General features: G+C 44.8%; 1 protein-coding gene across 4 annotated transcripts in view; it reads right to left on the bottom strand.

Moving 5' to 3' along the window:
* The window catches only part of LOC138795150 (vomeronasal type-2 receptor 26-like), a 66,688-nt gene that overhangs the window by 13,405 nt on the left and 29,681 nt on the right, over positions 1-23,602 (bottom strand). For all 4 annotated transcript variants that reach the window (XM_069974131.1, XM_069974132.1, XM_069974130.1 and 1 more), the window contains 2 exons: positions 19,261-19,552; positions 5,008-5,262 (listed from right to left, as the gene is read on the bottom strand). In XM_069974131.1, the coding sequence (XP_069830232.1) occupies positions 5,008-5,262; positions 19,261-19,552 (547 nt within the window). The remainder of the gene's footprint in view (positions 1-5,007; positions 5,263-19,260; positions 19,553-23,602) is intronic.

Genomic DNA, 23,602 nt, shown 5'->3' on the forward strand with positions numbered 1-23,602 from the left:
TCGGACATATTTGGCTGAGAGCCAGACTTTGTCACCTGGGAGAAAGTTTGTGGCAGGTCTCCTTTTCTTATCCGCCTGGTCCTTCATGCGGTCAGATGCCTTGAGCAAAGATTGTCGAGTCTGTTCCCAGATCGACTGCAGGTCGGACAACAATTCCTCCACGGCTGGGACCTCGGAGGATGGAGAGAGAGGCAGAGGAGGACGAGGGTGACACCAATAGACCACATAGAAGGGTGACTTGCCTTTGGAACTCGAGTCCAGATAGTTGTAGGAAAACTCTGCCCATGGAAGTAGGGTGGACCAGTTGTCTTGGCGAGCTGAGACAAAATGACGTAGATAGTTGCCCAGGATATGGTTGACCCTCTCCACTTGCCCGTTGGTCTGGGGCCAGACGAGAAGTCCTACTTCACTTGGAGCTGTGAGCAGAGGGCACGCCAAAACTTTGAGACAAATTGTGAGCCTCTTTCGGACACGATGTGAAGGGGAAGACCATGTAAGCGGAAGATGTGTTGAAAGAACAACTGGGCCAGACGGGGAGCAGATGGAAGTCTAGGAAGAGCCACAAAATTAGACATCTTGGAGAAGCGGTCAGTGACCACCCAAATGACTGTGTTTCCCACAGATGGAGGCAAGTCTGTGACAAAGTCCATGCCTATGTGGCACCAGGGACGGCTTGGAACTGGCAAGGGCTGTAATAGGCCGGAAGGCGGTCTTCCATTCGTCTCCTTCACAAATACGGATTAAATTGTACGCCCCCTGAGATCCAGCTTGGAGAAGATCCTGGCTCCACGGAGACGATCGAATACTTCAGGGATAAGCGGAAGAGGATATCGGTTCTTGACAGTCACCTTATTTAGGCTCCGGTAGTCTATGCATGGGCGGAGAGAACCATCCTTCTTCTGCACAAAGAAGAATCCTGCGCCAGCAGGGGACGTGGATTTGCGGATGAAACCCTTCTGTAAGTTCTCCCGGATGTAGGAGGACATGGCCTCAGTCTCGGGTACGGAGAGAGGGTACACCCAACCTCGTGGAGGAGAAGTTCCAGGAAGGAGGTCTATGGGACAGTCGTACATCCGGTGAGGGGGTAGAGAGTCCACCTCCTTGGCAGAGAAGACATCAGCCAAGTCTTGGTATTCCGCCGGTAGGCCGAGTAGAGGGTTGACGAAGACAGGTGACGTCATAGAGCACTTGGGCTGAGGAGGCTTCAGGCACCGGTTTGAAAAGTCCAGACCCCAACTGAGAATCTCCCCGATTCTCCAGTCTAGCTTAGGGGTATGTAATAATGATGAAGAAATCCCGGCACTCGCAACTGTAGTGTCATAAGCAGTAAATCTTTATTTGCGTGAGAGCTGCACGTGTTCCGACCGCACTGGTCTTTGTCAACAGGATGCTGTTGACAAAGACCAGTGCGGTCAGAACGCGTGCAGCTCTCACGCAAATAAAGATTTACTGCTTATGACACTACAGTTGCGAGTGCCGGGATTTCTTCATCATTGCTACTATTGTTACTACGTGCACCGCACCACAGATGTGTCCGGAGTGCCGGTGCTTCTGGTATATGTTAGGGGTATGTAATTGCAGCCAAGGAAGGCCCAGTAGGAAGAGGAATGGCGCAAGACAGAGAAGGAGATCTTCTCCTGATGTAAAGCGCCTACCTGGAGGACTAGAGGTGCAGTCTGGTAGTGTACAGCTTCGGTGAGTCTCGCCCGTGACCGAGGAGATAGACAGGGATCGAGCTAGCTGGGTCACGGGTAGCCGCCATCTTTGGACCAATGTGGCTGCAATGAAACTGCCTGCAGACCCAGAGTCGATGAAGGCAGTAGTCTGGTGAGTTTGTCCTGAGGGTGTCTGGATGGAAACGGGCATAGATAACCTTGAAGAGGTAGCATTCACACCTAGGGAGGCATCTCCCACCGGACCTAGGTGCGAGCGTTTCCCAGACGCTGAGGACGTTGGGGACATCTCTGCCAGTAATGATCAGAGCCACCGCAATAGAGGCAGAGATTCAGCTCCAGTCGATGAGCTCTCTCATCTGACGTCAGGCGAGCTCGTTCTACCTGCATGGGAACTTCAGGAGTCGACTGGGGTACTGGAGCGACAGGATTCTGGAAAACCGATGCCGGCGACGGGGCAGGCTTAGTCGCTGTTCCTGCCAGACCTCCTCCTCTCTCTCGGAAAACAGGTTGTCGACTCTGGTAGCCTGTAGAATGAGATCGTTCAAGGAGGTAGGAAGGTCTTGGGCGGAGAGCACGTCTTTCACCCGACTGGACAGGTCCTTCTTGAAGGTGGCTATTAGAGCGGCCTCATTCCAGTCTAATTCTGCTGCCAGGGTGCAGAACTGGATGGTGTAGTCGCCAACGGAGGAACTCCCTTGAGAGAGATTGAGGAGAGCAGTCTCAGCCGAAGATGCACGGGCGGGTTCCTCAAAGACGGAGTGAAACTCGGCCAGGAAGGTTCAGAGATTGGCAGCAGCAGGGTCATCTCGGTCCCAGAGAGGCGTGGCCCAAGCCAGAGCTCTACCCTCCAGTAGGCTGATGATGAAAGCCACTTTAGAGCACTCGGTGGAAAACTGACTACTTAAAAGTTCAATATGCATGGTGCATTGAGTCAGGAATCCTCTGCACAACTTGGGATCGCCTCCGTATTTACTCGGGAGAGCCAGTCGAAGTCTCGAAGGGGCTGCAGGAGGTGGTGAGCGCTGGGCTGTAGTATGCTGCTGTAAGGAGGCAGTCAGTTGCTGGATCTTTTGCGCCTGTTGGGCGACCACTCTGGCTACGCCACAGATATCAGGCACCTCGCCGGGATCCATGGTTGGAGCCTACTGTAACGCCTGGAGTCGTGGATCCACTGAACCGTCACTAGCGATGGCACTAACCTCACCAGGGAGCAGAGTCTAAGGGGCCACTGGTTCTCACCAGAGCCCGCCGCAAGGCGGAATGGACTTGCTGCGGCAGGCGACCCCCAGGTCGCTACCCCTGGCTTGGTTGCTAGTGACGGCAGGCGAGGCATGGCAGGAGCAGTAGGCAGGAGATAATGCACGCAGAGGTCTGTAGACGTAACCGCAGGTGACAGGCTGAACACAGGAGCAATAGGAAGGCAACCGACAGGGACTAGGGACCAGGACAGTGGACAGGAAAAAGGACTAAGGTCAGGAACAACAGGGAGCTGGGCCAAACGCTATGGGAAGCATGTAGAGGCTCCAACACGAGGTACAGGGCATGCTGGGATTTATAGGGAGTGATTGGTGCAAACCTCCAATTAGGGGCAGACTGGCCCTTTAAATCTGAGACAACCGGCGCGCGTGCGCCCTAGGAGGCGGGGACGTGCGCCGGCCGACACAGATGGAGCCAGGAGCTGGGCGAGGTAAGGCGCCCACCGGGGACGAACAGGTAGCAGTGCCGGGTCCCTGCACATGGACCCCGGCGGTTGCATGGGGCAGAGAGAGGTTGCGGCGGCGGCCCGAAGCACGGGACGCCGCCGCGGCCGTGACACTGTACTTGTATTTTGCACAGCTGCAGGTAAGTATGCAGTGTTAAGCTACTCAAGGGAGAGGACAAGTCAGAGAACACTCCAACCTATGCCGAGAACAAGTCTAAAAGTTAAGGACAGTATGCTGAAACAAGAGGAACTGATCTGGATAGAGCAAAATTGCTAGAAGCCTACGCATTCTATCTCGCAGCGCAGTTGTAACCAGGTAATTTGGCCACCTTGCTCAACTCAGATAACAAGGTCTGGGGCTTGTGTCACCCACATAGGAAAGGTCACCTGACACTGGTGGACAACAGGTGGTACACAACAGATAAGGTCGAAAAACCGGCACAAGTAAACGTCTACTTTCAAGTCTTCAGTATTCTACTTCTTCTTCTTCTAAAGTTCCGGCAAAGCACAATTCTACCCTGGGTTGAGACTCTCAGCACACACTTCTCTCCCCTACTCTGAACTTGATGTAAAAACTCCTCTCCACTGTTCTGGACTCCCAGTACAAACTCCTCTCTACTGCTCACAGCTTTTCTGCTCTAAAGGTTCTCAGTACAGATTCTGTTTTGTCAAGTCTACAGTCTGCTATCAGCTGTTGTACAAAGTATTCTCTCAATAAAGAAGATCTATTTATGCTAACAGGACTCAGTGATCATTGTTCAAGCACCTACACAGTAGGTATCACATCCTCCCCTTTCTGTGGGTGGTGGTACCGATAGTCCAGATGGGTCACAACTCCACTCTGAACCACCGTGATAAGTGCCCAAGGGACCCCCTCGCAGCCCTGCAGGTCAACGACCAAAGGGGAAAGAGTATAGCTCCCCACTCTAAAATAAAAGCAGGTGTGCCTCCATACCTGTGTGCCCACCCCGCACTGGCATCACGACAATTCACCATCTGGCTGAGCTATGACCACCACAGCAGTAGCATCACACATAATCACAGAGCAAGTGAGCGGTCGACCACTGTAAGGCACCACACACTCACCTCCCATGGTTTCCATCTTGATGGAGAGTCCACTGAATGCTCTTGGGCCCTGTGAGTAGTCAGGTCATGCAGGGCATACGCCAGCGCATACACCGCCCCGTACACGTGGAAGGTGAGGTGGAAATTGTTCACATCATACGCTTCACTTTGTAAAGTGTGAAAGTTATCCGACTCATTACAGACACCTGCCAGATATTCTCTCAAGTGGTTACGTACTAAACCTTCAGGCAAACAATCAAATGTATCCACCCAAATTTTCCGTAAAACATAGAGATCGGGATATTTCTGGGGGTTTGCATCTAGGAGGAAAGACTTCAGGCCGGGAATCTCTGTTCTGTGTAATTGGAACAGTAAGGAGCCGTTAAGTTCTGACATGTCATTGACATTGAGTTTTGCTGGAAAGTTGAAAAGAAAAATGAAGACTTTTCTGAGGTCGGTTTTTATAGTGATATCGGATAATAAGGAGATGTCGTCGAATTCATAGTTGAAAATGAGCACATGGCTGGTGGATTTTTTTATGGCATTTCTGGATTTTAAATCTACCTGTATAAATGCATTATTCACTGTGATGAGAAATTCCACGCAGATCCCGCTCTGGGTCAGTCTCTCCTTCAGCTCCAGACTGGAACGTTGGCTGCTGTCACCAACCGAAGAGAAAATTCCCACCCAGGTCCAGCCGAAATGCTTCAGTAGCTGTATGAGCGCATCATGCTGCGCCCTCTGACCAGGGAACGTGCGATGGAAGGACAGAAGATTAACATCATCATTAAAAACCGAATCTCTGCTCCCGTAACTGATCTGTCAATGACATAAGATGAAAACAAGCAGCTATATTTCTGTTTGAATACATTTTTGTCTTTCTATTCGAGCTACAATCACTTCAGATCCAGAATTATTGAAGGGATTAAAATAGTAAGATAGATACTGGTGTAAACTGCCGATAGCAACCAATCACAGTACAGCTTTCATTTTACCATAAAAATGATAAATATGTACTATAAACATATAAACATGGATATACTGCAAAAACAGGAAAAAATGACTTTAGGCTAAAAAGTCTGAAGTTTTCTGTGCAGATACTGGACACCTTTTAAAAAATGTATCTAATATATGGTATTAGTGCAGTGTCCCAGAAGCCTGCTCTTATTTCTGCTGCTGAATGTATAAGTGTAGTGTAACACTGTGATTGCACTTATTTTGAATTTAATATGAGATGAATATGCAGTAGGCAGAGACAGAAGGCCGGCATCGCTTGTATGAACTAGCTCAGGAAGGAGTATAGCAACAAACACTCCAGACAGTTCCTTTAGGACAAACGGCCCAATGGGGTGCTATGATGGATGAGGAGACACACGTACCAGCAGTAGATAGAGAACAAAAATTCAACGCTCACTGCAACTCGAAAAAGGCTCAGCTTTATTAAACTTGCATCACAAAGCAAGTATGGAGAAAGGTGCAGGACATGATCCCTAGTACGATGGCTGTTTCAGGCGCTTGGCCCTTCTTCCAGCCAGAAACGCGCTTTCTGTGGAGCGGGTTGTGCTATATACAGATATGTGCAGGTACTGGTGCAGGTTAGTGCAGTTGAGTAAAAGTACAAACATAGATACAGTCACACAATCTTATATGAAAGCACTCATATCTATGGATGAGCAAAGCGAATTCACTTTGCATATCAAAGCAAATTTTGCCCGATTCGCTTAAAAATTATAGCGGCCGTTCATATTGGCATACAGTTATTTGGTTACTCTATAAAAGAAAGGGATTATCAATGATCACTTTCTCCCATAGAATAATCTAAAAACCGCTATTCCGCAGCTCTGTGTAGTCCCCGCCCCTCCCCCTTTATACAGTGCTCGCCTGTTGAAGCAGACGGCACTCTGGCTTTAGGTAGGGAGGAGAGAGGAGCAGGGACAGAGAGCTCAGAGTAGAGATAGGGAAAGGATAGGAGAGGGCAGTTTAGGTAGTTGAGTTGGGGATAGTAGTTGCCTGTGGGTGTTGGGGAAACTACTATCCACTGTGTAGCTGCTGTAACTGTGTCTAAAGTGAATCCAGTGTGTGGCTATATTTACAAATAGTGTCTACTGTGAAAAAGTTAATGGGTGAAGCTAACCCATTGCCAAACTTGTTCATATGGCCATATGCCTCTTTGAATGCTTGTGTTTAGACATGCGTGTGAAGGACATCTGTAGGAGGGACAAGTTCTGGCTGGCAACCCTGGTTCACCCTTGTTTCCAGCGGAAAATGGCAAATTCAAACAGTACCGCAAAAGTCAAACAGTACCATCATCTACTGCTAAGTCGTTTGGTTGAGGCCTATCAAAGACAACACTATCTATGATGCCCAACCACTCAGGAGGACGTTGTTTAGTCTACATTGACTAGTAGCACAAGCGTGAGGGCCAGCAGTAGCCACTGTAGTTGTTTCAGCCTCCAAACAATGCTGAGCGACTTTATAAAGCCACCAGAAGAAGAAACCTGGCAGCCCCACACTAAAGTCATCAGGAAGCAGCTAAAATTCCAAGTTAAGGCCTAAAACCCTCAGTGGGTGTGCAGCTGTTTTACAGCCACCGTCATTGCTATGGGGCGGGCGGATAAAGCAAAGTTCAATGTGGAACTACCTAGTTCAACTCTAAGGCTATGTTCACACCCAGTATTTTTGCTCAGTATTTTGGTCCTCCTATTGCAACCAAAACCACAGAAAGGCTATGTTCACAAACTGATGAAATATAGCGCATGGCCGCCATTTTATGATACGTCATGGTGCCGCTCGGGGTGTTCAGAGCGGGGTCCCACCCAAATTCTACCCCGCCCCCACCCTGCTGAGCGAGCTGTGAAGAAAAAAAAAAAAAAAGAAAAGAAAAAAGAAAAACACAAGTTAAATAAATAAATTCATTAACCCCTTAGCGACCCATGACGTATCTGATACGTCATGGTGCCGCTCGGGGTGTTCAGAGCGGGGTCCCGCCGGGACCCCGCTCTGAACGGCGCTGATCCCGGCTGACACGTGCAGCCGGGCAGTGCCTCTATTAGCCGGCGCGGGTCCCGTTGCCGCGCCGGCTAATTAAGCCTCTAAGTGCAGCTGTCAAACCTGACAGCTGCACTTAGAGGCTCAGGTAAACACATCCCTGGTGTCTAGTGGGTCGGATCTCCCCCCCGCGATGCGATCGCGGGGGGGAGATCCGTTCTTCTGCCCGTGCCGGGCCTCAGCGTCGGAATGACGCTGATCCCGGCTCGGCAATAGATTGCTATGGCCTGCAGCAGGCCATAGTAATCTATGACCGATCTAATCGATCTTTGCTGTGTATATACACAGCATTGATCTCTATGAGAGATCAGTGCTGTCTATATACAAGCCCCCCAGGGGGGCTTCTAGTTACAGTAAAAAAAAAAAGTAAAAAAGTGTTTTTATTAATAAAAAATCCCCTCCCCTAATAAAAGTCCAAATCACCCCCCTTTTCCCATTTTATAAATATAAATTAATAAATAAATAAATAAATAAACATATTTAGTATCGCCGCGCGCGTAATCGCCCGAACTATTAATTAATCACATTCCTGATCTCGCACGGTAAACGGCGTCAGCGCAAAAAAAAATTCCAAAGTGGAAAATTGCGCATTTTTGGTCGCATCAAATCCAGAAAAAATGTAATAAAAAACTATCAAAAAGTCGTATATGCGCAATCAAGGTACCGATAGAAAGAACACATCATGGCGCAAAAACTGACACCTCACACAGCCCCATAGACCAAAGGATAAAAGCGCTATAAGCCTGGGAATGGAGCAATTTTAAGGAACGTATATTTGTTAACAATGGTTTGAATTTTTTACAGGCCATCCGATACAATATAAGTTATACATGTTATATATCATAGTAATCGTAACGACTTGAGGAACATGCATAACAAGTCAGTTTTACCATAGGACGGACGGCGTAAATGCAAAACTCCCCGAAATCAAAACAAATTCGTTTTTTTTTTTTCAATTTGACAGCGCAAATGATTTTTTTCCGGTTTCGCAGCATATGTTATGGAAAAATAATGCCTGTTATTGCAAAGTACAATTGGTTTTGCAAAAAATGAGCGCTCATATACGTCTCTAGGTGAAAAAATGCAAGCGCTATGGACTTTTAAACTTAAAATGGAATAAGCAAAAGCGCAAAAACGAAAATAGGCTTTGACCTTAAGGGGTTAAGGAAGGGATACACCTCCTCCATTTCCCATTAACTCTTCCATTTTTTCCAGATCTTATTATGTCGGGCAAGCCCTTTGTTTGTTCGCTTAGCTGCAATCCCTTCATACATTTTCACTTTATTCACTGTCCCCCTCCATTCCTCCAAGGATGGGGGGTTCACATCCAACCACCTTCTTACTATTACCACAATCGCACAATTCAGAATTTTATTTAACAGGGAATTAGCTTCTCCATCTTCTACTAACCCACCCAACAGAAGATCCACTCCGGAATGATCTCTAAGGTCCATCACCATCTCTTGCCTCACATATTCAAGTACTTCTCCCCAAAAACCACGTATTTCCACACATTCCCATATGAGGTGAACCTGATCTACTCCTATTTCTTGGCATTTCCGACACGCAATGTTCTCTCCTTTCTTCCAACGCATGATCTTCTTTGGCGTATAGTATAACCAATACAATACCTTCAAATGGATTAACCTGTGGGAGGGACTACTAGAGACACGACCGAGGTTTCCCACTACTACCTCCCATGTCGTGGCATCTATACTCCCCAGAGCTCTTTCCCATTGCTTTCTAATCCTTGCTAACTGTGGTGTGTCCATTTGCCCTAGCAATATCTTATACACCCTAGACAAGATCTTGCTTCCCTCACGGATTTCGTACATACTATCTATCACTATATGTGAATTTATGTGTAATTGAACTGTGTCCTTGAAACCTCTAGTTGCCCAAGTAATTTGTGCATATTGAAGGAAATGACACTCACTAACCTCATATCTCCTTCCAATCTCTTCCAGTGATATTAACTTACCCTCTTCAAACAGTTGTGATATATATTTTATACCAAATTTCCCCCCAAAATTGGCTATTTCCCCTGTCATCAATCCCTTAAACATTTTATTCTCCCATGAGGCTGGGTTCACACTACGTATATTTGAGGCTGTATAGCAACCAAAACCAGGAGTGGATTGAAAACACAGAAAGGCTCTGTCCACACAATGGTGAAATTGAGTGGATGGCCGCCATATAATGGCAAATATTTGCTGTTATTTTAAAACAACGGCTGTTATATTGAAATAATGGCCGTTATTTACTGTTATATGGCGGCCATCCACTCAATTTCAACATTGTGTGAACAGATCCTTTCTGTGTTTTCAATCCACTCCTGGTTTTGGTTGCTATGAGGACCTGACTTGAGGACCAAATACAGCCTGAAACATACGTAGTGTGAACCCAGCTGAAAGGTGTAAAGTGTAAACTATATTCTATCCTACATATTTTCTTAATTCTTTTCCATATATTAGCATATATTTGACAAACGATAAATTCCCCAAATTGTCGTGTGTGCAATACCCTGCTTCCGATAATTAAAAAAAATCAACGTGTCTTGTTTTATTATTTTCCAACAAATAATTATTGGGGACGTCCTCCACCTTGCCAGAGCCTGGGCTCCACTCGCCAAGAAATAAAGCCGAAACTCTGGCAATGCCAGGCCCCCTCTATCTTCTAATTGTGCCAACACCTCATATCTTATGCATACTTTTTTTCCGACCCCACACCAAAATATTTAACATTGCTATAATTTTCCTGAACCACCCATCTGGTATCCATATTGGAGATGCGTTTAGAAAGTACAGAATCTGCGGAAGGATCACCATCTTGATTATCGCAATTCTTTCTACCATTGCTAAGGGGAGTTTTAACCAGGTGTCGATTTGTTTGTTTAATTTACTCATCAGAGGCCTGAAGTTGGTGTCTAGGTAAGTCCCTATATCTTTACTTATTTTAACCCCTAAGTATTTTATTACTGTAGCCCTTCTGACCGGCAGCCCCTCATTATCCATATTCTCCCCTCCCTCCCCCAGCGTAAGAAGTGAGGATTTCCCCCAGTTAACTCCAAATCCTGATACTTTGCCAAATTTCTCAATCACCCTCATTACTCTGGGAAGGGTTTCTGATGTATTCTTCATAAAGAGGAGGACGTCGTCGCTATATAGCAAGTGTTCGCTGTTATCTCCACTAAGTCCAAATCCCTTTATTTTGTTATCCCTCTCTAGACGTTTAGCCAAGGGCTCCATATACAGATCAAACAACAGAGGAGACAATGGGCAGCCCTGACTCGTTCCCCTCCCTAATTTAAACCTGTCTGAGACCTCCCTATTTATGATTATACTAGCACATGGAAATGCAAAGAGAAGCCCAATACAGGAAATAAATCCGGGACCAAACCTGAACTACTTCAGAGTTTATATCAGGAAGCCCCACTCCACCCTGCCAAACGCCTTAAGCGCATCTAGTGACAGGATGGAGTGGGGTGTCTCACTGCCTATCTGAACATTTGCATAGGTCTTTGCTATATTCTCGAATATTGAGCGTCCAGGCACGAATCAAGTCTGCTGCGGACCGATCAGGTCACCGATCACACCCGCCAACCTCCGTGCCAACACCTTGGCCACAATTTTGTAGTCGGTGTTGAGCAGGGAGATCGGCCGATGCGATTCTACAAACAAGCGATCCTTGCCTTTTTTGGGTATTAAAGTAATATATGCCTGCCGCATGGATTCAGGAAGCTGCTTTCTATTCCCCAAGGATTCATTGACTACTTCTATTAAAAAAGGCAGCAGCACATCCCCAAATTCTTGATATATGTTAAACGGCAAGACATCGGAGCCCTGGGATGAGGAGCTAGCGCAACCAGTAAGGGTCTCTTTCAGTTCCCCAATCTCAAGCCCCTTATCCATATTACAGGCCTGTTCCTGAGACACCTTAGGTAACGAACATTAAAAAAAAAGCAATCATCGCTCATCTCTACTCATATTGTTACACTCTTTCAAACCAAGCAGTCCTGTAGAGCACAGTGCAAGATAGCCGCTCTCCACTGAATTTCACTCGGCTGAGTAGAAAGAAAAGGACTAGCAAGCTACACCCAGAGACAGAGACCTGAGACTCGTACTACCAACCAAGATGGAAACTCGACACAGAGGCAGAAGTATGCAATTCAGGGTTTACGTGCTGCTATTTGTTTCAGATCGGGATTTTCCTCACACAAAAAACAGTGCCTATGAATGACTTCAGGGAGTATTAAAAAATGAAGTTCAATTCTTATCTCTTATTATGTTTTTTAGAATGCAGGAGGACCGACCAATCTATGTTCTTGATCAAAAGCACAACAAGCGACGCCATCCAGGTAACCCCTGCCAGCAAATCTCTCCTCCAGTTCACCTGCTCGCCGCAGAGAAGACTCCTCTGTATTGTTCAACCTTTGCAGGCGAATCAAAGTGGAGGAAAGAGTTGCTGGCAGTAGGTTTTCTGTACACTGATGTACAGATCTAACCATCTTTAACTTCAACAAGTACATTTAAAAACTCCAGTCACGTTCATGTTCACTTAATTATAATCATTGAGATACTTAACAAAATCAAGGAAAAGGTCCTCTGAATCATCCCAAACAATAAAGACATCATCCACAAAGTGGTAATACGCCTTCATGTGGACATGATAAGGATTCCTTGTGGAGAAAACCAAGTCATGCTCAAGCTTAGTGGGGAATAGGTTGGCATACTTGCAGGAGACCGGCATGCCCATGGAAGTGCCGATCTCCTGTCGAAACTAGCCTACCTCAAACTGAAAGACATTATTTCTCCCAGGTGGCTTGTCCAACAATTCGTGGACTTCGGTAGAATGTACCACCTGGGCAGTCTGGGGGAGTCTGGAAGTAGCTTTGCAGCCATTTTTTTTATCAATAGCTCCTGCAACAGTATGTCTATTTAGCAACTGTCTAAGACCCTCTTTGATGTGCAACACAGGGTCTTTATCAAGAACTGTATTTGTCCCTCCATCTCCTCACTAATGTTAAGCCTCCTGTAGGTAATATGATCCACAGATATGTACCACAGCTCCTGCTTTATCTGCTCTTTTAGCTATAAGATGGGGATGGGATCTAACCAGGTCAAAGGCCTTTTTACATGTGGCTTCAGGATATGGAGGGACCCTAAAATTTCTGATGACCAGTTTGCAAAACAAAGCCTTTGGGCCCCTCCGGGTAAACATTTTCATCAAAGATTTTGTTACATGTAGGTCTGTATATGTAGTGTATGCCATTATCTGCCTATGTAAACATTTTTATGTCTGAAAAACTAAAAGACCATTATGGGTGTGCTTTAAGGAACATGCCTATTCTGCATGCATGGGTAAGAGTGAGCCTCATCTTATTGAGCACGTCTGGCAGGTTCACCAGAGTGACACCAGCGTCCTAAAATTTCCTAAGCTCTAAAGGGTTAATTCATTACTAGTTGGGGCCGATAGACATGAAATGCTGTTAAGGAAGGAATCTTTGTGGATTTTGTGTCTAAATGCCAAAGGACCCCTCAGCTAGAAAGAGCATAACAATATGTGTTTTCATATAAGATTTTGTCATTGTATCTACTGTATGTTTGTACTTTTAATCACCTGCACTTGTGTACCTGTATACAGCACACCCCTTTCGACAGAATGCGCATTTCTCGCCAGAAGAAGGGCCACGCACCTGAAATGGCCGTCATACCAGGGATTACATCCTGCTTCATGATGCAAGTCGAATAAAGCTGGCCGTTCTACAAGTTGTGGTGAGTGCTGGATTTTTGCTCTTTATCTACTGCACAGATAACACAAAATCCTTGTACACACTGTGTGTGGAGTTCTCAACAGGTGACCGGTCGAGCACACACCACATGGTGACTTAAAGTGGCATTATCAGCAGGTTCTGTCAAATGAACCTGCTGATATGCCCCACAAGCTCATTACCTTCTAACTGCAGGGATGTGAATAATTCTTTTCTTCTCCCCCGCATCCTAGAGATATGCTCTAATTGCCCCTATGCTAACGAGGGGCTTAAGAGCATTTGGGGCGTCACCGGATCACCAGCTTGGACTACTCAGCCCGCCCCCTCCCGTGCCGCTCACTATGCATATATAAATATGCATAGTGGGAAGCCTGGAGCAACCCAGAGTAGGGTCCATATACTATAAGGGGGACTACACAAAAGGGGGAAATTTATTAAAATGAGAACAATGCAGATGGGGCCCATCTACAGTGGGGTATGCACACAGCGGGTAATCTACTGTATAAGGGAAACATATGAGGGGCCTAATACTATTTGCACTATATGAGGGCACACAGGGGCCAATACACATGTGAGGAACCTAATGTTTGCCTGACAGATTCTGATTGCCTGACAGATTGGGGCTGGGAGAAGTTCTCATGGCCCAGAACAGATGGAGAAGAAAATGAAAAGGGAACAACTCTGATCAGAGAAGACGCACACCTGTGATTGACTCAGTAAAGCTACCCCTTTAAATTCACACAGAAAAGATGCCCCCTGTGAGCCTCTGGGTGTAACTGCACTGTAATCACTTTTAGGCTATGTTCACACTACGTAAAACTATGGCCGTAGTTTTGCGGAGTCGAACATAGCCTTGTGTGCAATTGGATCCCGGCCGGAGCGTACACACATCGTATACGCTCCGGACGGGATCTGTGCGGCGCCAGAAAAAGTTGACAGGTCAGTTTTCTGCGTCCGGAATTCAGTGAATTCCGGCCGCAGAAAGCCCTGTCAGTTCACACAGTGAAGCGAGCGGCTCCGGACGCTTGCTTCACTGTGGGCTATGGGAAGCTCTGATGCAGGCGCACACTGATGCGCCCGCATCAGAGCTCTGCGGCCAGAAAGATCACCCGGCCAGAGACCGGCCGTTCCGTGACCCGGCCGGGGTCACGGAACGGCCGGTCTCATACGTAGTTTGAACATAGCCTTATGGTGTACAGAACCTGTGTAGAGTTGGTATATACATTTATATGGTCACTGTTTAAGATGAAGAAGAGTTTTTTCCGTAGCAGAGTGGTGGCATTAGTCAGCATGTAGTGGTATTAGTTATTATGTTGTGGTGGTATTTATCCCTTGTAAACTGATACTGTTGGTTTTAATGGTTTTCGTGTACTGGTTCTGGTCAGTAACAGTATAGTGGTAATAGTAGTGTTCATGATATTTGCCCCTTGGTTACTGGTGATATTGGTTGTAATGGTCTCGGTATACAGGATTTTGTGAGTAATGGTACTGAGGTAATATGTATGGGGATAGTATTAAGTCTTTATATACCTGTCTTATTTGGTAGCTATATGACCTTTGTATTTAAGTATACTGTGTTATCATGCATGGAAAATTGTCTTGAAGTGAATGTACCATCAGTACATTTACTTTAAATTTTGCACATGGGTAGAACGGGGCCAGAAACCCCTGCCCCTCTACAACACAGTTCCATGGCTTCAGCCCGGGCCAGTGCCAGTGAATGGAAAGGCATTGTACACAGGAACCTGGCCGCGGTTCAAAAAAAGGCCCGCGGCACTGGCTTACCTGTGACGGCACTAGCGTACCTGTGACTGCACTGGCTTACCTGTGCCGGCACTGTTCTGTGTGCAAAGCTTAAAGCTAATGTACCGTACTGATGGTACGTTCGCTTTAAAGAGGAAGTCTCATGTAAATGAAAAACGGCAGGCAGAGGGTAAGAGAAAAAATAATAAACAATAAGCTCTCCCCTTCTCCCTCGTTTCTCCCGGGTCCTGTTGACGGCCACTGACTGTCACCTTCTGCTGGAAACCAGGTATGTAACGGGGTCTTCCAGCTGCAATGTCACCACTCCAGTCAGAGATTGGCTGAGCGGGCAGTCTCCCAGCTTGGTACGTGTTGCAGCTAAGAGAGCTAGGACACCTGCAGCTGTCAATGAGACCCGAGAGAAACACTACGGGGCACAAGAGTTTACTTGTTTATTATTTCCCTGTGCCCCCCGCTGCCTTCCGCATTTTTTCTGTTTTGTGGAACCAACAAGCTCATTTGATCTTTTTATCGATCTTAGATCTCTCTTTGTGCAAGCGGCACTACATTGCCCTATATCGCACCATGTAAAACGACTCTTACCTTTGTTAACATAGATAAATGTGGTGACTGAAGGTTGGGCCCCAAAAATGATTTCCTCTGGTGGGCCCCAGGTACTCCAGTCCGACACTGCATCCAATAGAACAGGCTCCAGCACTGGCATTAGCCTTAGGTCCTGGCAGGTTGGAGTGGGGTACGTCATTGAATAAGCTCTTCTCCAATCTACTCTTTGTTGACTGAAGCTCATTACGGAATGCAGAGCTTAGAGAATTAGGGTAACCCTTTTAGCATGATTATCCTTCACCCTTGTAGGCGGTAGCCACACTCAAGGCAGACTCTATGAGAAGATCGCCGAGCTTAAACACTGTGATTGTGACATTTAAGGGTCTAATGGTGGGAGGCAATTGTCATAGCCCATCATTATCAGTGAGGACCCGGCTGCTGTTAGCAGTGGGTGCTCACTCTCTATTAACCCCTTAGCGACCCATGACGTATCTGATGGTGCCCTCAGGGACCCCGCTCTGAACGGCGCAGCTCCCGGCTGATATCTGCAGCCGGCGAGCACCTCTATTATCCGGCACGGGTCCTGTTGCCGCGCCGGCTAATTAAGCCTCTGAATGCTGCTGTCAAACCTGACAGCTGCATTAAGAGGCTTTGCGCTGCACGTCCCTGGTGTCTAATGGGTCGGAAATCGGTCCTTCTGCCCGCGCCGGGCCTCAGCGTCGCAATGACACTGATCCCGGCTCGGCAATACATTGCTAATAAAAAGCGATCAAAAAGTCAAATATGCGCAATCAAGGTACCGATAGCAAGATCACATCATGGTTCAAAAACTGACACCTGACACAGCCCCATAGACCAAAGGATAAAAGCGATATAAACCTGGGAATGGAGCGAATTTAAGGAACATATATTTCTTAACAATGGTTTGAATTTTTTAAAAGCCATCACATAAAATAAAAGTTATACATGTTATATATCGTTGTAATCGAAAGCAACAGGGTCCTTAGAAGACTTTAGGAGCCAAGTAAGATCCTCCACAATGCATAGCGCAGGTATATGTACTAGGGAGGGGTAGTCAATGGTAAGCTCCATATTTACGGTTACCGAAAAATATGACTCCTGACCAAAGTAGTGACAAAAACAATAAAGCAAATTTATTAAAGGTAGCGACGCGTTTCGTCACTATAATCCATCAGTGCCTTTCTCAAGCCTCTTTTTTTCTCAAGGAGTATAAGCTGATACAAGTTTATTGAAATACTGATGTTGACTGTAATTACAGGCTAAACACTTTATGGCTTAATGTTTACTTTTACTTTTATTTATGAATGTGATTAGTTACATTTTAGTTCTATGTCCTCTCTCTTTTGCCCCCCCCCCCTCCCTTTGGAAAGGGGTGTGTTTGGCCGGCTTTTTTTCCCTTTTTAAACTGCCTACTTACCTGACTGTACATACTGCACTGTTCTGATGAAGGGAGAATGTTAAAACTCCTGAAACGCGTAAACCTTGAGCTTTTACAATAAATTTCATCCTGATCTAATTTTATGGTCAGTTTTGGACTTTTGGGACAGGGCTATTTTGTGAGTTCCATCTTTTTAAATTTTGTCTGCCTTATTTACCATATGTGCACTATATGTATATGTATACTATATGTGTCTATTTACCATACGTGTACTATATGTATATGTATACTATATGTATATGTATACTATATGTGTCTATTTACCATACGTGTACTATATGTATATGTGTACTATATGTATATGTATACTATATGTGTCTATTTACCATACATGTACTATATGTATATGTGTACTATATGTGTCTATTTACCATATGTGCACTATATGTATATGTGTACTATATGTATATGTATACTATATGTGTCTATTTACCATACGTGTACTATATGTATATGTATACTATATGTGTCTATTTACCATACGTGTACTATATGTATATGTATACTATATGTGTCTATTTACCATACGTGTACTATATGTATATGTGTACTATATGTATATGTATACTATATGTGTCTATTTACCATACGTGTACTATATGTATATGTGTACTATATGTGTCTATTTACCATACGTGTACTATATGTATATGTGTACTATATGTGTCTATTTACCATACGTGTACTATATGTATATGTGTACTATATGTGTCTATTTACCATACGTGTACTATATGTATATGTATACTATATGTGTCTATTTACCATACGTGTACTATATGTATATGTGTACTATATGTATATGTGTACTATATGTGTCTATTTACCATACGTGTACTATATGTATATGTGCACTATATGTGTCTATTTACCATACGTGTACTATATGTATATGTGCACTATATGTGTCTATTTACCATACGTGTACTATATGTATATGTATACTATATGTGTACTATATGTATATGTGTACTATATGTATATGTGTACTATATGTGTCTATTTACCATATGTGCACTATATGTATATGTGTACTATATGTGTCTATTTACCATACGTGTACTATATGTATATGTGCACTATATGTGTCTATTTACCATACGTGTACTATATGTATATGTATACTATATGTGTCTATTTACCATATGTGTACTATATGTATATGTGTACTATATGTATATGTATACTATATGTGTCTATTTACCATACGTGTACTATATGTATATGTGTATATATGTGTCTATTTACCATACGTGTACTATATGTATACTATATGTGTACTATATGTGTCTATTTACCATACGTGTACTATATGTATACTATATGTGTACTATATGTGTCTATTTACCATACGTGTACTATATGTATACTATATGTGTACTATATGTGTCTATTTACCATACGTGTACTATATGTATACTATATGTGTACTATATGTGTCTATTTACCATACGTGTACTATATGTATACTATATGTGTACTATATATGTCTATTTACCATACGTGTACTATATGTATATGTATACTATATGTGTCTATTTACTATACGTGTACTATATGTATATGTGTACTATATGTATATGTGTACTATATGTGTCTATTTACCATACGTGTACTATATGTATACTATATGTGTACTATATATGTCTATTTACCATACGTGTACTATATGTATACTATATGTGTACTATATATGTCTATTTACCATACGTGTACTATATGTATATGTGTACTATATATGTCTATTTACCATACGTGTACTATATGTATACTATATGTGTACTATATGTGTCTATTTACCATACGTGTACTATATGTATACTATATGTGTACTATATATGTCTATTTACCATACGTGTACTATATGTATACTATATGTGTACTATATATGTCTATTTACCATACGTGTACTATATGTATACTATATGTGTACTATATGTGTCTATTTACCATACGTGTACTATATGTATATGTGTACTATATGTATACTATATGTGTACTATATGTGTCTATTTACCATACGTGTACTATATGTATACTATATGTGTACTATATGTGTCTATTTACCATACGTGCACTATATGTATATGTGTACTATATGTGTCTATTTATCATATGTGCACTATATGTATATGTATACTACATGTCAAAGAAACATCTATCATGTGTGTAAAAGTAACAAGTTGGGGATATTTCTGATGGTATACGATATGTAATATATGTCTGTGCTCACCTGAGGATACCTATAGATTCCAGTCACACTTGCAATAGAGGCCGATACGGATGAATATCGATGACCGACTATACCGACCAGTCGCCCCTTCTGGAAGCAGTCATAGTTTGGAGCCATTGTTTCTCGCCCAGAGATGATACAGAGAGCTTGGTGCAGAGCTGCCCTTTCTGTCTCACACGAGTCATGGAGTATGTAGCCCAGCGTAATGTTTGGTAGGATCTCCTGTTGGCCATTTATTTCCTCTACAGCAAACATGAAGGCCAGGAGATGTCTGAAGTATTGGAGGACTGACCTATGGCAGACAACAATAAACGTATATTAACCCTTAGAGGACGGGGCCAATTTCAATTTTTGCGTTTTCGGTTTTTCCTCCTTGTGTATAAAAGGCCATACATAGCACTTGCATTTTTCCACCTAGAGACCCACATCAGCCCTTATTTTATGCGTCACTAATTGTACTTTGCAATGGCAGGCTGAATTTTTTCATAAAGTCACTGCGAAACCAGAAAAAAATTCAAAGTGTGGTGAAATTGAAAAGAAAACAAAAAAACGCATTTTGTTTATTTGGGGGGTATTTGTTTTTACGCCATTCGCCCTGAGGTAAAACTGACTTGTTATATATATTCCTCAAGTCGTTACGATTAAAACGATATACAGTAATACCTCGGTTTTCGAACGCTTTGGAACTCGAACTGCTTGGTATTGGAACGAAAATTTACCCAGAAGTTGTGTTTGGAATTCGAACTTTGGAATTCGATTTTTTTTTGCGCTTACGCCATTTACCGTGCGAGATCAGAAATGTGATAAATTAATATTTCGGGCGATTACGCACGCGGCGATAGCAAACATGTTTATTTATTTATTTATTTATTTTTATTCATAACGTGGGAAAAGGTGATTCTGACTTTTATTAGGGGAGGGGGCTTTTTATTAATAACACTTTTATTTTTACTTTTACACATATACTAGAAGCCCCCCTGGGGTTAGGGTTATTCCCCCCTGGGGTTAGGGTTATTCCCCCTGGGGTCAGGGTTATTCCCCCTGGGGTTAGGGTTATTCCCCCCCTGGGGTTAGGGTTATTCCCCCTGGGGTTAGGGTTATTCCCCCCTGGGGTTAGGGTTATTCCCCCTGGGGTCAGGGTTATTCCCCCTGGGGTTAGGGTTATTCCCCTTGGGGTTAGGGTTATTCCCCCTGGGGTTAGGGTTATTCCCCCTGGGGGACTTTTAGTATAAGTGCACTAATCTCTCATTGAGATCTATGCTGCATAGATATGCAGCATAGATTGATGAGATAGGCACATCGATTGCTTCCGGCTGCTCCAGCCGGAAGCAATCGAGTGCCGAGCTGGGATCAGTGCCATTACGTCGCTGACCCCGGACGGGGTAAGATGTGTGGATCCTCCCCACTAGACACCAGGGAAGAGCTGCAGTAAGTAATCGGATGCAGCTGTCCACTTTGACAGCTGCATCCGATTACTGTATTAGCGGGCACGGTGATCGTACCGTGCCCGCTAATAGCCGCAGTTCCGGGCTACGAGCAGCACCCGGGACCACGGCAGCTCAGAGCGCAGCCGCCACGGGGCCCCGCTCTGAACGCGTGGAGGCGCCCCTAGACGTATGGGTACGTCCAGGGTCACCTAGGGGTTAATGACTTAATAAGAAAGCAATGTGATATGACACTAGTCACTTCACCACCTTAGACCACCCTGTACCATCCTTGTATAGTACCTGCACAACCATCTGGGCCATTGTAACACATTGCTGGATCCAGTGCAAAAATAAAATAAAGCATGACCTCATCTGCTGTAAAACTTCTGCTCTACTGCCCCCCCCCATCAATCTCTAATTTTCCCTTGTCTAGAAAATTCAGTTAAAAGGTAGCGCTGTCATACAAGGCCTTCTATAACCTATTGCTTCCATCCATCTCTGACCTAGTGTCCCAATACCTTGCCAGACTATTGCAGCGTCCCAATACAGTATATTATGTGCACTTTTAGGCTATGTTCACAGTACGTAACAGACCGGCCGTTCCGTGACCCCGGCCGGGTCACGGAACGGCCGGTCTGTGCCCGGTTCATCGCGGCCGGTACTTAAGTACCGGCCGGATCATCCGTCCAGCCGCATCAGCGCGCCCGCATCACAGCTTCCCATAGAGCACAGTGATGCAAGCGGGCAGAGCCACTTGCTTCACTGAATTCCGGCTGCAGAAAACTGACATGTCAGTTTTTTCCGGCACTGCATGGGATCCCGGCCGGAGCATATACAATGTGTGTACGCTCCGGCCGGGATCCCATTCAAAATAAGGCATTGTTCCACACCACAAAACTACGGTCGTAGTTCTACGGCGAGAACTATGGCCGTAGTTTTACGTAGTGTGAACATAGCTGTATAAATTATACAGTACCTATATTGTAACGTAAATGAACAGAAGGTTATTGACTTGCACTTTTCTACTGTTACCCGGTAATAGTAAGTTTAGTCACATTTGGTTTCTGCTCACTGCTGCCACCTTTGGTGGGCTACATCAGTATCTTCATGAGAATTCCTAGAACCTTCTAGCAAAGGGAAGTAACCCTGATCCTTTACATTGTTAAGTACTGGAGCCAATCACAGCCAGACTGAACCCAAATATTTATCTCATAGCTATTGGACTCAAGAATACCATAGATCATTTCTCTGACTATAGTTAGTGCAAAATGCTAAAGCTGACTATGGTGGTAGACTACTATAGAGGGCAATGATGTCCTGTAATACAGTCATTACACTGACCTGAAGGACTTTCTTCTCCACTTCTAAACTCTTCTTCCTTGACTGAGGTGAAACACATCGCTGATCTCAGGGAGACCAGCCAAACGACAACACTGACGGCTGCTAGTGAAAGCGCTCAAAGCAGTAAAGTCCTAGGTGCATTGCCCCCTGGGAAACATGAATATGCAAAAGAAGAGCCCGTGGAGCCTCATCAAAGAGTCTCGAAACACAGGACTAGCCAGATATCCCTCTGGGAAGGGGCGGCCCCTGTAAGGAAACCACCAAAACCACCAAATTAAGTGGCCCTATAAGTCAATGTAATGACAAGGGAAGAACCAAGGCTAGGTAACCATCCACATGCAGCTGTTTCGGGGTGTTGCCCCTCATCAGTGTGGAGCAGGATTCTGGCTAGGTGGGAGCAATGCCTAGTAGAGCCATAAGAGAAACAGATAGCTGCACTCAGGGAGACCGGCCAAACGACAACACTGCCGGCTGCTAGTGAAAGCGCTCAATGCCAAAGCTCAATTGACTGAGGAGAGAAATTAGTAGAACAAGAGTTCCATAGCAAATCTGTGTCTTTATTGACCCAAGTTGGGCCGCGTGTCCTGTTCTTTCTGGGAGTTTTCCAAGGATTACAGGGATTCATCATCTCAGGAACTGCTCTACATAACATCTACACTCTACCCAGAATACCTCCTGCAGTACCGCTTACCACCTGCCAACATCTACCTCAGGTATTGTTATTGGGACTGTTGAAGATCTCCATTATGTGGAAGATGTTACCCTCTGCAGGTTACCTGTTATGCTGTATTATACCCTATAAGTCCTGGTGTCTTGGTCTAAACTGTACACATAACATCACAGCCTTCCGCCAAGCACCAGCCAAGAGATGGGTAAATGGGGTATCCAACGCTGCAAAAACTTGCCACTTTCTTCCATAGACAGCACCACTCTTGTCTCTAGCATGGGAGCAGGTTTAGCAACTTAGTTCCATTGAAGTGAATGGAGCTTAATTGCAAACCCAATCTGACCTGAAGACAGGAGTCGTGTTGTCTCTGGCAGAAAGTGGCCGTGTTTTTATAGCGCTAAACCCTTTAATATTGAAGGGCCAGAGGGGATTAACTGTAACACTGACTGCCCAGAACACCAATAACAAAAGTGCTGAGGAAACATACAGGGAACGTATAGGGAACATACAGGGAAAGTATAGGGAACATACAGGGAAAGTATAGGGAACATACAGGGAACGTATAGGGAACATACAGGGAACATATAGGGAACATACAGGGAACGTATTTGGAACATACAGGGAATGTATAGGGAACATACAGGGAATGTATAGGGAACATACAGGGAACGTATGGGGAACATACAGGGAACGTATGGGGAACATACAGGGAACGTATAGGGAACATACAGGAAATGTATAGGGAACATACATGGAACATATAGGGACATCCAGCCACAAAGCTCCACATCCCTAAGGTACTATGCCTGAGGGACTACTACCCCCAGGTGTCCTGACTACTTCATCTATCCCTACACCGCCATATATGCAGCTTCTACCTTCACCTTCTGTCTCTTTCCCTTGTGGA

This window comes from Dendropsophus ebraccatus, chromosome 6 (genome assembly GCF_027789765.1).
Source record: "Dendropsophus ebraccatus isolate aDenEbr1 chromosome 6, aDenEbr1.pat, whole genome shotgun sequence".
NCBI lineage: Eukaryota > Metazoa > Chordata > Amphibia > Anura > Hylidae > Dendropsophus > Dendropsophus ebraccatus.